Below are 17,718 nucleotides of genomic sequence, written 5' to 3'. Positions count from 1 at the left end.
ACTCCTCCATTGCAGCGCCACCTGTTTCATTGTCAGTAGTAACATGCTGCTAGAGCTCGATAATGTCAGCGACTTCCACTGTGTTGGTTTCAACCATAAAGGGTTTCATCCTGGCGCACAAAGCACGCCATTTCTGTTGACCAGCATGACCATTGGGACCAGTCTTCATGACTGTGGCGCTCTCGGTTTTCAGAAACGTCAATATCATTGACTGCACAAGCTAGTAATTCTTTGAGTCTTGCGAAATTTGCAGCTTCGTCCCACACACAGCTTTGCGATTTGACGGCGCAATCCTCTACTAACTGGGCAGCCCGCTGCTTTCAGGTTGCTTCCGCGCTCGCCGAGAGAGTGTGCAGGAAGGATGGGCGCCGCTTCACTTTTCTTTTTTTTTTCTCTCTCTCTCTCTTCTTTTTTCTTGACACAAGTAGCACGATCGACGACACGGATGCGAAGTGGCTGGCGCCAACTTGCGATGCTCTCCGCGGCTTTTACAATCGGCACGCGGGCAGGTTACACTGCGTGGTAATGGCAGAAGATACCAACTCGTGTAGGCACACTTTTCACCCCGTCTCAGCATCGTTTGTTTAAGGAGAACTTAGCAACATAAATGTCACAATTATTCTGCATGAAAAACACCGCCTAGAAGGCAATATTCTGATCGTTATATCCTACATGCGGTGAATAACATATCATTATATATGTTTGTTGTTTTTCTCATAGCCCCAATGCATAAGTTGGTAATCTTAAGCAGACTTATCGTTAAAACCAATACAGTGTAGACGGCTTAACATAAGTTGCCGGAGTAGCGACTATCCGCACTATAACCAAAGCAACAATTTTTAAGGCCCGCACATATGCAAAACATGTGCATCGAGCCACCACGCGTATGCGACAGTCGAGGAATGTGGCTAGAACGTTTGCATTCGATTTACAGTCGAATCTCGTTAATTCGAACGAAATCACGCGCCGGCGCCTCCGACCGGCATTGCTCCGGCACCGGAAAAGCTTAGGAGAGACTCCTCAATGATGCGCGCGAACAAAACAAAAAAAAAGAAAAAGAAAAAAAAAAGGAAAGAAAGAAAAAATGCGGCGCAAATTTCACCCTCTCTCAAATGGCAAGGTCGCCGACTCTGCATTGCGCCGGAACATGCGCGATGTGCCGACGTCTCAGCCACGCTACCGTAGCCACGCGTAGAAAATGGCAGTGAGCCCTTCTTTCTCCTTTATGTTTCCTCTACTTTCTATTCACATGTTGACCTTGCACGCTGCGGCTACGGCGCAGAGGGAAGCAGCGTGGCGCTGTCACAGGCCGGCCAACGAAACTGCCCATGCCGGCAAGCGCCCGCTTCCCGATAAAGGCAGAAAACGAAACTTCGGGGAGCTGGCGCCGGGCCGGGACGGCGGCGGGCGCACACGGTGACAGTCGAAAGTGAGGGAGCTACAAGGGAGGGCGAGGGGAGCCACCGAAGCGGCGGAGTTGCCGAGGTGAAATCCGCTTCCCTGCCGCCCTCCTCCCTCGCATTCCACGGTCTTCGCGTGCGCCCTTCGCCGTGCTGTGCCGGCACCGCCCGCTCCCTGAAGTTCCGTTTACTGCCATTATCGTGAAGCGAGCATTTGATGGTGTTGGCAGCTTCGTGGCCCTCGCTCGCTATGCGCGCCGTGATATTTCACAACTCGCACTCAAGATTCTGGTTTCAGCCTCACTGGCTGTTCGTTCGCACCACGTGCCCATCTCCTCCACTTCGTCTCTCTTTCCTCCTCGAGCACTCCTTGGGGCGCCCGTTTGAGGGGAGCGTTTGCCGTCTCCGCTGACTTCTGTACTCCCAGGCAGCCGCACTGTAACCGGTATTTCGTTTCCCGCAACTGCACTATAAGCGATATGTGTATAGTACATGGAGTGCTATGGGAAAATTAACGGGAGTCTGAAAAGACTGCACTATATCCGGTCCTGCACTATAAGCGGTTACGTTATAAGTGGTCTATACTGTATATTGTTATATGTGCTATCGTTATAAGTGGACTGCACTGTAGCACAACTATCCTACCAAACGATGATGCACTACCCCTAACAAACTAGTCTGCGGCATGAGCTCGTTAACCAACGTTAAGTAGAATCTGCACTACACAAGTAGCTGTCACTATGCCAACGTGCACATGATCTTTTGCATACCAGCTGCAGTGCTAGGCTCTGCTGGTTGTGCTGACGGTGTGACGGTGACTGGCACCGTGCTGGTAGGCACCACAAGCTCTACACCAGAGTCTGTCCCTGCACAAAGAAGGTGAGAAGGAATGTGATCAGACGTGTTATATTCTACAAACACACCATTTGATACAATGTACAATTTGCCTGAAAGATTGGTGCTTTAACAGTTGGGAACCTAATGGAACTTAACGAAACCTGTTGGATGAGGCTATTGTTACAACAAGATGTATGCCGGATCAGACGCCAAGGTGTCTCTGGCTTTAACTGGTAAAAATATTTGAGGCAGGCCACCTCTGTGCCATTAAACGAATAGAAAACAAAGGAATGTTTTATATGGTAGTTTTACATTTCAGAGAGTGCTTATTAAGCGCAGGTTGGCATATTTGATTCAACACGTTTCAACAATCACATGTCTCTGCTCAATAATCATTGTCGCACTGGTAAACAATTTGCGTAGACTGCAGGGCACGTGGCAGCTCGCAGCGCTTGGAGAAACATGAAAGCTGACGATTCCTTAAGCGCAAGGGGGATGGAGAGGGAGTGAATGCACAGAAATGTGATCAAGCATGTGCTAGGGCTGGGGGGGAGGGGGGGGGGGGGCAGGAGCAAGTGCTTATTTGCCCTGTCTTCCTAGCACGCTTTTTGTCACGCATGTCCATAAATGGGCGATGCACCACATCTTGGAGGTAATTTCTCTCCGTTTCTCTCCATGGCAAGTGCAGAGGGAATCCGAGACGATCGGTGCTTTGTTGCGATTTGGTTCTCCTGCATCTAGTGTTGGCATCTTAGAGATGGCGCAAAGCATTCGCTCAAGTTGTGATAGCCAGTTCGTGGTCATTGAGTGAGATCGGTTAGTGTTTGCCTGACTGCGCGTGACACCAATATAATTATGAACCTTACTTCATGCCGTTGTCTCTTTCCTATCGCCATCAATGATTTGCCTTTCTGGCAAAACTGAGACTTTTCTTTTTCTTTTTTGCCTCAGGACGACTATTTGTATTTATTTACATTTTCATTTTTATTTGTGGGCACCGGCTGCAGGCACTAAGTATGGTCAGCCATGGTGTTCCAAGATTTACGACGCCGCACGACGCAGCACATGCAAATCTTGTGGACGCCGTGAGCCACGTCGATGCATTGCTATCACCGTGATCTGCACCACATGCGCTGGTGCTCAAAACCGCGCTACAGTCAACGTCCGATTTTTTGGACTCCATAGGGGCCGCGAAAACATGCGAAAAATCGAGCAGTAAAAGAAAACGAATGCATGCCTTTTATTGCATCCAAGCGCTCAAATCGCCACAGGCACGTCTGAAATAGCCCTAAAGGCTTGCCAGTACACTTATTAGGCGTATCATAGCTCGAACTGTGAACGAGACGGCGGGTGCACACATGTATACATGTAATTAAGGAAAACATACTGTGTCCCGTAACAATTGCCCCTTCCCACACTTGATATGCTTCACCACAATACTACGCATACGCTTCGCTGCGTAACACTGCTGTGTCACAGCTGCCGCTTTAACACAGCTGACTTTCGGGAACCAGCATTATGCAACGCACCGTGCTTTCCAAGTTTCCAAGACATTGGCGAGGATTACAAAGGTGGAGTCGGCTCCACTGCTAACAGTGGCGAATTGTTTCAGTGAGAAACAACAGCACCAAACAGAAAGAAGCTTGGTAGCGAACGTCGTAGTAGCTAGGCCTAGCGTTGCCACGTTGGTGGCAATGGCTGCCAGCACATCTGCGTTCGAGAGCGCCGGTTCGAGGAGGTGAGAATCAAAATGGCAGCGGTGGTGGCTATGATTAATGCCGTTTTGGACCTACGGTCATGGCAAAAAGTCCGGAAAATCGGACAGCGAAGGTTTTTTGCGTCCAAGATGCTTTTATACATTGACTATATGGGGTACGTGGCGGTGCCGCGAAGGCGTCTGAAATATCGGGCATGTTTGAAAAATCGGGCGTCCGGAAAATCGGTCATTGACTGTATTATGGCCCGACATTCTTGCAATTTGTTTATAAGTGCTTACTAACAAGATACTACCCATGAGAAATGATCTGGGAATTTATGAAGCTGTTTTTACTGCTGAAAATTTAAAACCTTGAATTAAAAAAAAATTGAAGTTAACTAAGTTTTTAGCTGCAAATACAATTTCACTGTATCGAGAATTGACTGTGCTAAAAATATCAAATTCACTAATATTCAAAATTTCAAATCTTCGCACGCCAATGAAAAAAATCTAGATGCATTACAAAAATAACCACACATAGTGTTTCCATGAATGTTTCCTCATCTGCTACCATTTGGGCTATCTGTCACAAACACCCGTGAACTATGAATTGGTGTGATTTTCAACAACGTTACAAGAACCAACTCAGTTTCACAGCTCCGCTGAAAACACGGGCGCCGTGACGGTCGCAAGAACTAATGGCGCTGCGATCGAGTCGCGCTACAGGCAGCGCTTCCGATTGCGTGCCTTTGCTGCGGCTGCGGCCCGTGTGGCTGTTATGGTGCTGCGAATTCGTTGCGTCCTGCAGAAGTTCATTCGGAGGTTTGACTGTTCGTGCTGGTCTGAGGAGGTGTGAAGCCTGGCTTGTGTCGAGTATGCGATATGCTGACATGTTCTGCACCGGGTTTTGCCACTCTAGGCAAAGTGGTAAAGTTCAGCTGTGCCTTAATTAACTTTGCCCTAATTAACACCAAAGGTCGCGGGTGCAACTCCCACCAAAGATTGTGGGTTCGAGTGCCTTAATTAACTCTACATTAATTAACTGTGCCTTAATTAACTTCGCACTAATGCCAAATGTGGTGAGTTCAACTCCTACATAAGTTCAAGGGTTAAACTCCCACCGAAAGGCGTGGGTTAGAGTGCCTGAATTAACTTTATTTTAATTAACATGATGACGACAGTGACCCGCGCACCATAATTGTTGCATGGGCATTGCTTACTCATAGAAGACGATGAAGACGATGATCTGCACACCATCACAATTGTTGCATGAGCGTTTGTATATAGGTAAGACAAGATGCCGGGGCGGTGTAGTAAGTGAATTACTACACCGAGCCGTCATCGTGCACGATTTCACTTCGACGACACGGTTTTCGCTCGAGGACGTTGAAGGACGACTGAAAGATGACGTACATAAGGCTTTTGCCTTAATAAATTGACACAGACGAGCGAACGCGTGTGCAATACCAAGCTGCCGTGCAGCTGCAGCCGACGCGGCCAACCGGTAGCCGGACTCGACCGCAGCGCCGTTAGTTCTCGTGATCTCCGCGTGGCCCACATGCTTGCGCTGGCCAATATGCGGAGCTGGGAAACTGAGTTGGTTCTAGTAACATTGGTTTTTAATACCTGGCTTGATTACCAGACTTTGAATTGCCTAAATTCAAATGTACAACTCGGCATGCATTAAAATTCTTGGCGCCTACCGGGAAATGAGACGTCGGATGTCGCAGAGGTGGCCTCCTGAACAGGTGCCACGACCACCGTGGCTGGTTGCACCTCGGCTTGCTGCACGGCAGGCGAAGGAGACACTGCAGCAGCGACCGACACGGAGACAGCCGCAGGGACTGATGCAGACACTGCTGCAGACACCGCAGTGGACACTGCCGTGGATGCCGTCGCAGTGGACACTGTAGCTGCCGCTGCCAGTGCAGCTGCTGCTGGTGCTGCCGGTGCTGTTGACACTGCTGGGCTCTGTACTTCCACTGCATCGAGAGAGCATGACACATCAGCCAGTGTGTAAGCATTGGATAAAAAAAATTTCTTGCAGAAAGCACCAAGTATGAGTGTCAAAGCAGGCAGATCGCTTCTGTGGGCGACAGAAGTCATATGGACACACTAGCACTACTTCAGAAGTACACTGCCAACGCTGACAATGGTTTTTGGCTATACCAACACAAATTATCGTTAAGCTTTTATCAACGATTATGAGACCCCTAGCACTGTGGGAGTTGGCTGAAGTAAAATGTGGTGAGCTGGCAAGACGAAATGCCACATTTCGAAAAAGTATGTGCAGCAGACTTGGGCAACGAACGTGCCCCATAATCATCAGCCCAGACTGCGGAGAAACATGACAGAGCACCACCACCGACCACAGCATCTATACCTTCAGGCGCCACAAAGTTCTCGCGTGACAGCCCAGGCGCCTCAAAGCCCTCATGCGACCGCACATGTACCTCAAGGAATTAGCAGGCATGAGTGCACGTGTTGCGTCGCTTGCCTTTGTTTTTGCTGCTCCGATAGTTTTTACCAATTTGCCCAGGTTTCTCTCCTTTTCACAGATCCGGTTTAATGACGCTCGACATCAGAGCTTTAGATATATAGCATTTACTTGCAAAATGAACAAGCCTTTTTTTTTAACTAGTGCTAAACAGATGGCTCCTTGAGCTTTTTCCCCGCTTGCCACATGGCTGATCAACAACTTTCAGGCTACTTATGCCCCATGGCTGTTCATCCAGGGTGCATTTGCTCATTTTCCAGCTCAATATCAACTACCAGGCCACATGTATTTCAGTGTCATGGCTGCCTGTCTGCCCTACGCAGTCTCCTCTGGCCCCGTTGACTGGTCTTCCACAGATGACACACACAATGGCGATGAGGACAGAATTCAAACCCAGGCAGGCACCACAGCCACTCACCTTCCGGAGGCGGAGTAGCTGCGGGCAGGGCCGCGGTGGGTGCCACGGCAGCAAGGCGAGCAGCCTGGGTGATGGGCCGGATGCTAGCAGTAGGGGTAAGCCGCGCCCCGCTGGGTCCTGGGCGCTGCAGTGCAGCTGCACTCTGCGGAGGTGGCGTCAGCGGGCGCACATTGGCCGTCACCGGTTCGCTAGGTGCACCGCTTCCGTGGCCACTGCACACGTGATTTACAAGAGTCAGATCGGAATGGATTATGGGGACAGTCAGCATTACACACTGGCTTTGGTGATAAACCAATCGCAGCATTACAAGACACAGAGATGGGACTGCCCAGAGTCACTTTGGAGCAATTTTTGGAGCAAATACCGTACTTTCCGACGCATAAGACGCGCTTTCTTTTCAGATTTTTTTCGTCGGTGCGTCTTATATAACGGTGCGACTTATATAAAGGCAAAATCGGATTGGATGCTACAGCCCCACCCCTATTCGAGCGGACATCAAATGACGCTCCACCGCGCGTCGCCTTCTGCCATGCACAGCAGTTTTTTTTTTTTTTTTTGCATCTTTTCTTTAGTCACACTGTTATTTTATTGTTTTAATCCTTGTTACTAATTGTTAGCACGCGCTAGCGCCCGCCTGTTCTAAATTGTGAATGAGGCATGGAACTCAATTTCTGAGAAAACAATTGTTGCAGGATTTCAAAAGGCCGGGTTGATCCCGTTCGCGGCTGACTGCGATGTTTAGTTGGATACTAGCGAGTCGGAAGACGGCAGTGATGTGCCAGTGAAACTGCAACCTGAAGTAGCTGCATTGTTTGTCAGCGACTTGGAGGAGATCATCTCGACTTCGACAACTTTGACTGAATGCCGTGATGTAAACCATCACTAGCATTGTTCATGCTATCAGAATAAAATACTTTTGAAAAGTATTGTCTAGACATTGAAAGGCGCTTGCACGCACTGCCTACCGCGGTATACGTGGAGAGGCAGCGACCGCTGCAAGCGTTTATTTTCGCCACACTTCCTCGCGACCTGATCCTCAACGATTTTTAAAATCACTTACCGAACGAGCAGGTGCGTCTTATACATCAGTGCGACTTATATACGTTTTTTTTTCCCTCGAAAAATGGCCGTTTTGAGGGGGGTGCGACTTATACAAAGGTGCGACTTATAGCCCGAAAAATACGGTAAAATTGCATTTTGGAGCATTTTGGAGCAGTTTGGAGTAGACAAAACTGCACTTTGGAACATCTTGTAGCAGACTAAATTTAATTCTGGAGCAATTTAGAGCAGAAAAAAATTCATTTTGAAGCAGTTTGGAGCAGGTCAATCTGAATTATCAAAATGGCGCAATTGGTGCAGTAGTCCCACCCCTGAAGGCACAAAAGAAGAGGGTGACAGAACACCACTGGACGAAACTGAATGGGTCAAGCCCTGGTAAGCAAACATGAATGTAACAAAATATTGTGTTTAGTGAAGGAAAGGTAATACCTGGTTGGTCGTGGTTTATTTCAGTGAGTATTTGAAAGACATCATGAAACCTAAAATGTGGGATCCGACATGGTATCGGTTACAGCGAAGCAAATTTTTTTGTTTGCACCTGACTCAAGACACCAAACAAACCAAGCAAAATACCTCAATGCCAGTAAAAGTATCCCTCTGGTGTCCTTTCACCATCAGAAGACTTCCAACAATATGGTTGCAGACCAACAAAACTTTTCATAGAACTTGACGCAACATTCGTAGAACCGTACGAGCCTAAATTCGTAAACTTAACGGAAAATTCTTGGGAGTTGGCAGGTGTGCACATGGAAGCTTGGACAAGAGGAAGTGAATTAGCATGAAAAACGCAAAGTTGAGTCCACTCACCCTGTCCTCTCCACAGGCGCAGTTACCATGGTGGGTTTAGCTTGCTTCTGCTGCTGCTGATTCAGCTGCGCCATTTTCCCCAAAAATTAATCAATCCCAATTAGTTGCTGCTCAATCAAACGGCCTGGCACAAGTCACGCCTGGCATGATAATACGAGTAATTGCACATTCACAAAGCTGTGAAGGACAATTTTTTTAAAAACATCAATAAAGTAACATGAGGGAAGGAAACATAAAACACCAATACTGAACATCAAAAAATTGTATAAATATAAATTAGCCTTGGAAATCTTTTGCCAAGCTTCTCAGGTACCTAAATCCTTTCTTACAGCAAATATACTATGTAAAAGACCGCCCAAACAATTTCAGGCATAACTTGAAAATGAAATCATGCTCCTGCACCAACTATGGCCAGCAAATGTTAGGTTCACAAATTGCCAATTTACCAAATGAGTACCCTGCTATTTTACAGACATTTACAACGCCCACCTTTGCAATAAAAAATTCAGAATTTTATGAAGGATCTTTTTCTCAGTGATAAAGTTGCGATTTATTTCTTCAGTGCATTAGCTGCCCTATAAATTAAATACAGTGTAATGTCTTGCTTGTTTAAAACTTGTGTAAATCTTTAATGTGATATTTATTGCCTCTCCGGATAATGTGATTTTTTAAAATTTGGATCACAATGAACGTGTGTAAAGGTTAACATTTGCATTTATTTTTCATCGTGATATCTCAACAAAAACTGTATTGTTGCTGTTGCCTTCAGGGTAGCATGGCTTAATGAGGTATCAATGCCTTTAGCCATATGTCCCAAGACAATGCTGCATATTGACTTAAAATAAATAAGTAAATAAATAAATAATACAAGTGCTTGGCTGCTTGAAATAATGACTAAAGAATACAAGCTTTTCAAATACTCAATGTCCAGAGCTTTAAAAAAATGTGCTAAAGAATGCATTAAACTAACTTTTCCAAGTCTATACTTTTCAAGTCTATTCAGAAACCAAGCTGTGCAACATTGGGTAGATATAACCATGCTGGAGCTGCAGCGGCAGTCTTTCAAGTTTAAGGTGTGATGTGCCAGAACAGTTTAAATGGATCACAGACTGACAAATGGCATTGTGGTATTTAAAATACTACACTTAAATAAAAACGATCAAAGCCCCTTTCTTAAAGAACGATGGTTGAACGCGAAGCTTTCTCCCATGCAACCTGAATCAAAATCAAAGTCCAAAGCCAACAACCATGCAACAAACCCAAGAAATGCTGAGTGACCCGCTGCGACGCACATGTGATTTGATTGCTTGTTGTTTGGATTGTAATTTGTGAACGTTGAAATTGAATGAAGACACATTTCGTTGAGTTAAATAGCCTTTAGTTTTGATAATGTGTAGCCGTTGATTACACGCACACACTCACGCTTTCACTGACTGCATGCAGTTGCCGATACACGGGATCGGCCTTACGGGCACAATCGTGCTCACACTTACGTTTGCAAACGATAGCCTTTTCTTCTGCCGTGCGCTGGACCCACGGCCTACTCATGGTGACGGCCGAGAATGCATTGCCTGACACGCGTAATACAATGCAGATACATACAGTTCATCTGGGTAGCGTGGCGTTGCAGTTCCTATTGTATTTATCGGTACAACTGCGAATGTAAACTGTAGTGTTCTACAATACGTATGTCGTGCGCCATTGTTCTATTGTGCCCCCAGATAGTTCAATTGTTTAAGTTGGCTTTCCTGCAGTGCGTTTTCGGCGCTCACAGATGAATAAGTGAAACATAGAAAGCTTCGCTTTAATAAATAATCCACCAGTGAACTCCCCAATTGAGTGCAGCGAATTTCTCTCTGCAATGCTGCAACACAACACTGCAGTAAGATCAGTCCACAGTCCATCGCGAACTCCCTAGGCAATTGATCCCAGTTCCTGTTGAAGCTCACCTTCTGGGTGAGTTCATCCACCTGGCGCTGAGCCCGGTCGAGGGCGTCGCGGGTGTCGCGCATCTCCTTCTCTTGGCGCAGCAGCCGCCCCTCAAACTGCGACCGCAGGCTGCTCTCCCGCAACGCAGTCTCCTCTGCAGAACACAATGAAAGGAATCCTTTCAGACTGATTCCCATTAACACAATATAGACCCTTTTCATAATTGTGAAGCAAGCTTTCCTGCGAAGCAGTTGGCTCACCTAATGGCGGCGTAGTCATTCCGGCATTGTGTACAAGCACAGTTTGCCCGTCTTTTGAACAGTGACAGGTGCCACCATTAGTTGGGTGCAGTGCAGAGAAGCACACATGCGAATTATGAAAAGGGTCTGCAAACAACAGCCTGAAACTCAATAAGCATGCAGGCCATACGAGCACAGTCACCTGCCAGTAGTGTTTAACCCTTCAACCCAAAGTGCCCAAAAAACCTTTGCACTCTTTAGCAAAATTGTCTAAGCCCACTTCCTAACTGCGCCTCTCTGACTATGCCATCACTTGCTCAGTGTTTTTTGATCCTCCTGGCTTCGAGCCTTGGTGCAAGCAGCCAACTTGCACCAAATATAAACGCTGGTGCATCACATTAGCCCCTTAAGGAATCTGAATGCCCTTGCTACTTTTTGGCTTATGATAGGCTCACCTTTTCACTCTCATCACGTGTATCTCGGCCATCCTTGCTGAATGGCCAAAGATCAACAGACGCCGTCAAAGGGTGTTTTTCCTTTCACAGCATAGATGGCAAAAGCTGCTTTTATAAGAAAAAATTAGCCATAATGGTAACATTTTTCCATAAAAAAATGAGTCCTTAAGGAGTCAACATGGAGCACCGGCGTATCGAGTGCACTGGTATGACATTTATGCAAATGAAGTTATAGTGGCTTACGTTTCATCTGCTCCATGGAGGCGATGCGCTGGTTGAGACCCTCCAGGTTCTGCTTCAGCGTCTGGTTCTCCTTGGTCAGTGCCTCGTTTTTGGCTGCATGGAAAACAGGACACAGACTCAATGCGAGTTGAACAATGAAACTGCAATTTTTCACCACAAGACCAGGAGTAAAACTGACAAAGAGAGTGGCCGACTCAGCACAAGTGGTTATGTGAGCCAATCAAAGAACTGAAAAAAGCGCCGATAAAATCCAGAATAAAAATGCCCCTGGCAAGAGTAAACGCTTATTGCAGAGAGTTTCTTTTTCCACTAAAACATTCAGTGCCCAAGATGATTTGGTTATGCATTGAGAAGAGACAAAAACTATGTCGCCATACATCGATGAAAAGCAGTGAAAATTAAATTCAGAAGAAAAATACCGAAAAAAATTAGGTTGGCTGAAGAAAATCGGGCGAGTCATTACAGAGAAGACCACACACACACACACACACACACACACACACACACACACACACACACACACACACACACACACACACACACACACAATGTGAAAAGTGACTGAAAGCGACAAGCTTGCATAAAAGTGAGACACTGCTACCAGAAATCATCGTTTGCTCTACATTTATTGCTCATACAGTCGAGTCCCGCTACAACGAAATTCATGGGACACTCGAAAAATTTTGTTGTGGAGGAACTTCGTTGACGCGAAATTAGTATGTATATACATACGCCAAACGGCAAAGCCGCAAACAAAAACGAAACCATCGTCTGGGAAATCTTTGCGATGGCGTGGGGGCAAAAGTTGAGACGTACCGAAGGTGGTCAATAAAGTGTCAACTTCACGAGAGAACGCATTTCGCGCCATTGTTACAGCATTTTTCGTACATTGCGGCCAACGCCTAACTCAATGCGCGTGCCCAGCCAAGCGTGAAACACTCATTTTGTGGCCCATGCACCGCCGCAACGAAGTGGTTTGAATTATCACAATTTCATTGCATATTTATGACAGAGTTGGCAAACTTGGCAAGCTTGCGCTTACCGGAAGTTTTATATTCAGAAGTCGGTCAGCCTGGATTTCTGGCGCTTCACGGCAAGCAAAGGCGTTACGCGAGTCTCACAGTCCGTTAAAAGAGCTATCGCAATGCCATTGTTCTGGGCTCTGATAACTTTTAAGATGAGGTCAAAAGGACCCATTACTTTCAAAGCCAGAGTCTGTGTGTCTAGTGGGTTGTCATTTTCCCCAAACAACGAGACGTTAGAATCATCTTCAAAGCGATCTGCGATGTGGGCAAAGTGCAACTAGTGCCGGTAGAGGCGCGAGCGCTGTGCTTTGGATGTTTAGCCATTTCGACCGGACACACACACCACAGAAAACGGCAGCGATTGTGGTGATCTCGTGCAGTCTCTGGCGTAAATCGGTACTTTGAACTTGATGTCGTTCGCGAAAACCTCGTTCGAGCGGGCATACGATCATCACAGCTTTGGAAGGGCCTTCTAATTTGACTACTCGGCAGTTCCAATTTCAATTCAGCCCCAGTTTCGTTCTTGAAAAATTCACTTGAAGCGGAAATACCGAATAAAACACCTTCGTTATGGAGATACTTTTTTTGTATTACTTTCTATGGGCAGCTGACGGAGAATCGGAAAATCTTCATTGTGGTGGTAATTTCGTTTTAGTGGTATTCGTTGTAGGGGGATTCGACTGTATAGCAAGAGTCGTTGTACTACAGATCATGCATAAAATAAAGTAACCACTGCATCATATTCTTGTCAGACTCTCATTTCCACCATTTGTCCCCCTGTGCACAGGAGTCGTTAATCTCTGCAACAATAAGCAGGTGACAAAACCCAGTACAGGAATATTGAACACACAATAACCATATCAATCTACTGCTCCCTAACACTAAACGGTTCATTCTGCACTCGACATAAAACTGCAATGCTTGGCTCGGGCATTTGTCAGGGCATGTTCCATAAGCCATGCATTCCAAAGAGATGTTATTAATTCAGAAGACGTTCACACTTTTTCACTCTGACAAATTTAAAAAATAGGTCATGTTTGCATCCACCTACTTTAATAACCCAAGATGTTACAGTGGAACCCTGGTTAAGCATCCCCCGATTTTGCGACGTCCCGGGTCTGGCGATGTATTAATGCAGATGAACGTCTGATCAACAGACAGAGCAACAACATTCTTTGTGGCCCTCAGGGCCTTGTGCACCGATGAACAGTGAGTGCAGTGAATCAAGAGTTAAGGGAAAGCTAGCTGACCGGATAACAAAATGCAGGAGAATTCATTTCAACATCCCACACGTACTGTTGAAGTCGGCAATGCGCTTCCGTGCCTGCACAATGAGGCCCTTGGCTTGGTTGGCCGCATTGTTCGCCTGCTCCTTCTCGGACGCAAGCTGCACACTCTCCTGCATACAAGGAAGCATATTCAGACATTTTTGCAACCACTTTGCATAGTAAGTTATTGCAGTAAAGTCAGTACACAAGCACTCGCCAAACAAATGCATCTGTCAGCCGCAACTTTGATTAAGTCCATTTCTATGCTTGTCAACCTGCGAATTTGAAAATTTGTAACGCTTCTTTTATGAGCTTGCCCTCAGCAGAAGCCTTTTCAACAGGGGTGTGCGAACACCGAATACAGTGGAACCTCATCGATACGATTCTGCATAATACGTTTTTCGGAATAATACGCCTTTTGTTTATTTCCCGGCCAGTGGCTCACAGGAGCAATGCATTTCAGATAATACGATTTTCATATGACGTTTCATTTTCCGGTTTTCGTGAAGATTGCATCAACGAGATTCCACTGTACAGTAGACTTCCGTTAATTCGACTCCGATTAATTCGATCCCAACCAAAGGTGCCAGCCAACGGCGTCCATGCAATTCTATAGGCCCAAACTTTGGTTATTTTGATCGTAAGATTGGCCTTCATCGGATAATTCGAACTTGACTAATCAGCACGCACGAACCTGACCACGATGATAACCCCAATGACAGCGACCTTTTTAGTGGCAGCGTCTGTCTCGGCAAAGCTTAGGGGACAGTGAATGCGTTGAACAAACGTCATCTCCTGTCGAAAAAGCCTATTTTCGTCGAGCCCTAGAAAGATTTTCAAGCAATAATCGTACCTCACAATGTCTGAATACGACATGTACCCAAAATTTGGATGGAAACCGCCTGCGTGCTGCAAACGGATACGAAACCCAAACGACCTTCGCGACGGTTGTACGTTTTACCACATAACACAGATGTATTGTGGCGAAGCTGACTTTAGGAAACCGGCTACCATTGTGCAACACACATATTTATTGCTAAAAAATCAGGTGTGCGTTAGATTTCTGCTATGTTTAGGAGCTTTAATGTCATTTATACGTTAGTTCTCTACTTTAGACACGTAAAAAGTGGGCGCTTGTTTGATTCAGGAGTGTTAGAATCGGGCAAGTTCTAGTAATTTAGTCAGTGGTCCGATTTGGTGTTTTCTGCATCCTGTATAAATGGAATCGCGAGATAATTAGATCTATTTTGTCAATCCCATGAGGGTTGAATTAAAGGAAGTCAACTGTAGTATATTTTAATTGGAATGTAGAATATCAAAAAATTGCTAATTTTCGGCCAGAAAACACTATGCTGCACATGCTCAGGAGTCTCCTAGCATTGCATACCAAGAATGAAGCAAGCTATCAGTAACTTAAGTACATAGCAATCAAGATGTACAGGAGCTCCAAATGAGTGTGCCAGCACTGATTACAGCTCAGTTTAGGCCTAAAAAAACAAACTTATTCAATAAAATGGTGTCTACTGTATGGAATGTTCTTGTTTTTTCTCTCCTGAAGCTAAACAATTGGTGACGTTATGTTGTACTGAATACCAATGAGGTTCTCAGTTAAATAGTGGGCCTGTTTCCCGGCAATGTCTAATGTATTACATAAGAAGTTTTACTTTCCAGTTTTCCTTCAAAACATAGAAACGCTTGCATATCTTTGCAGCAGGTGGGTTATCAGAAGGCTAGTCTGCGTAACAGACAAAAGTGCGAATAGCTCATCACGTGTTGCGATCACAACTCGGTGCGTAACCATTATTGGTGCTGTCGCGTTCAAGGTTCGTGGTTGGAAGTCGCGTTTATGATTGAAAAACCACGTTTGAGCGACCTCCCTCAGGTAGAAAGCAACACTGCGGAGCTTGTGTGCCTCGTCGAAATGGTTGTAAGCGTTCACCCTGTAGTAATGGTCAAGCCCGTCTTCCACGTCTTCACTGCGAAGGCCAGAAAATACCCGAGGGTCACGTTGCGGTGCGACCAGCATCTCCACCAAATAAATGTTCCGTGGAAGCACAGTAGGTAAACTACACGGTGTATTTACAAAGGGTAACAAGCACTGGCCAACACGGAACTCAGCCAATATAAAAATCGGCACGCCTTCGTACTCAGATCAACCAGCTACCTCTTATGGGTACGTCTCACTAAATCCAAGTGTCTACATCATCATCTTTGATTAGCACATAGTAATACGATCGCAGTTTGGCGATGTACTGAACGTTAGTGCCAAAAGATCACATTTTCCAGGAATGCATTACACGATAAAAAAACGTAGCTGTATTGAGGAATTTTTTGTATTCTCGATCATAAACATTGGTGCCTGGAAATCGTACGAAACGGGATAGTATCAACAAAGTTCTATTGTATTCCTCAGGCATTCCTTCCCCATGGGAAGACTTATAACACAAATTTCAGGGATGGACAGACGAAACTTTTTCGCAAGAATTCATATTTCATAAAACTTGATGCAACATTTGTAAAATTGTAAAACCTAACTCAAATTCATACACTTTACAAAAAATTCAGGAGAGTTTGTGGGTATGCATTCGTTATGGTGCCTAATTTTAAAGTGAGAGCTGCTATGGGCCGACTCCCCTAGTCATTTGATGTCTGCTGGCATCTGCCGGTGTCTGTCGCAACAATCTCAAAGTGCCTTGCAAGAAGTTTATTAAGAAAGAAATCTACAGAGCATCCTAAGGATTAGAACTGACATCATGGATGCTGGTAAGTTAGTCTCGAAATTCAAACCATGCACTTTGACCCTAATTTTCTCTGATAATAATAGACCTTACTGTCCCAAAGAAAAGCAGTGCTGTTATGCTGACTTAACGAGACAATAAAGAGAAAAATAAGTCGAACTCTATAGCTGATGTCCGAAGCACGTCTATGACGAGTTTCCGGCTCCCGAGTCGCTTCCGGCACATGCAGGCAGCAAAGGCATAGCTTTCGAGATCTATTCTTGTTATTCAGAGAGAGTCATCACTGAGGCATGGATTTTAAACACCCCCTATTAGTACATTACTCTTTTATAATACCAAGAAAGCCACTGTTACCATGAGAGGAGGCTTGAGACACCAGAACAGACGTCAAAACGAAAGACAGATGGCGACACCGACTGAAAGTTCCTGCCCCAGCTCACCGTGAGATGTCATAGATTTCAACAACGTTTGCTCCTTAGGCCTAGTCTATTTTTTACTGGTCTTGATGGACTACATGGTACAGTCAACGTCTGATTTTTCAGACACCCTAGGGGCCGCGAAAACGCCCGAAAAATCGGGCAGTCCAAAAAAACGAATGCATGCCTTTTACTGCCCCCAAGGGCTCAAATTACCACAGGCACGTTTGAAATAGCTCTGAAAGCCTGCCAGTACCGTTAGGTGTATCATAGCTCGTACCATTAGGCGTATCATAGCTCGCACTATGATAGGAGACTGGGTCCCGCGACAATTGCTTTTTCCCACTCTGGGTATGCTTCACCGCAATACTTTGCATACGCTTCACTGTATAACATTGCTATATTGAGGCGAAGCTGACTTTCAGGAACCGGCATTATGCAGCACTCCGTGCTTTCCGAGCTTCCAAGACATTGGCGAGGATTACAAAGGCAGAGTCGGCTCCATTGCTAACCATGGCAAATTGTTTCAATGAAAAACACGGCACCGAACAGAAAGAAGCTCGGTAGCAAACGTTGAAGTAGCTAGGCCTAGCGTTGCCGCAGTGGTGGCTATGGCTACTAGCGGATTTGTGTGCGAGGGCACCGGTTTGAGGAGGCAAGATAATCAAAATGGCGGTGTTGGTGGCTACAA

The 17,718-nt window shown here is 45.8% G+C and overlaps 1 protein-coding gene across 2 annotated transcripts in view; it reads right to left on the bottom strand.

Annotated features, from left to right (window-relative positions):
- The window catches only part of LOC119452946 (nucleoprotein TPR-like), a 134,634-nt gene that overhangs the window by 45,769 nt on the left and 71,147 nt on the right, over positions 1 to 17,718 (bottom strand). For both annotated transcript variants that reach the window (XM_037714907.2, XM_037714909.2), the window contains exons 30-36: positions 13,902 to 14,004; positions 11,581 to 11,673; positions 10,664 to 10,797; positions 8,715 to 8,779; positions 6,849 to 7,060; positions 5,637 to 5,915; positions 2,171 to 2,266 (exon numbers count right to left, since the gene is read on the bottom strand). In XM_037714907.2, the coding sequence (XP_037570835.1) occupies positions 2,171 to 2,266; positions 5,637 to 5,915; positions 6,849 to 7,060; positions 8,715 to 8,779; positions 10,664 to 10,797; positions 11,581 to 11,673; positions 13,902 to 14,004 (982 nt within the window). The remainder of the gene's footprint in view (positions 1 to 2,170; positions 2,267 to 5,636; positions 5,916 to 6,848; positions 7,061 to 8,714; positions 8,780 to 10,663; positions 10,798 to 11,580; positions 11,674 to 13,901; positions 14,005 to 17,718) is intronic.

Source organism: Dermacentor silvarum, chromosome 5 (assembly GCF_013339745.2).
Source record: "Dermacentor silvarum isolate Dsil-2018 chromosome 5, BIME_Dsil_1.4, whole genome shotgun sequence".
Taxonomy (NCBI): Eukaryota; Metazoa; Arthropoda; class Arachnida; order Ixodida; family Ixodidae; genus Dermacentor; species Dermacentor silvarum.
The sequence above is the reverse complement of the archived record's forward strand: the minus strand, read 5'-3'. Positions and strand labels throughout refer to the sequence as shown.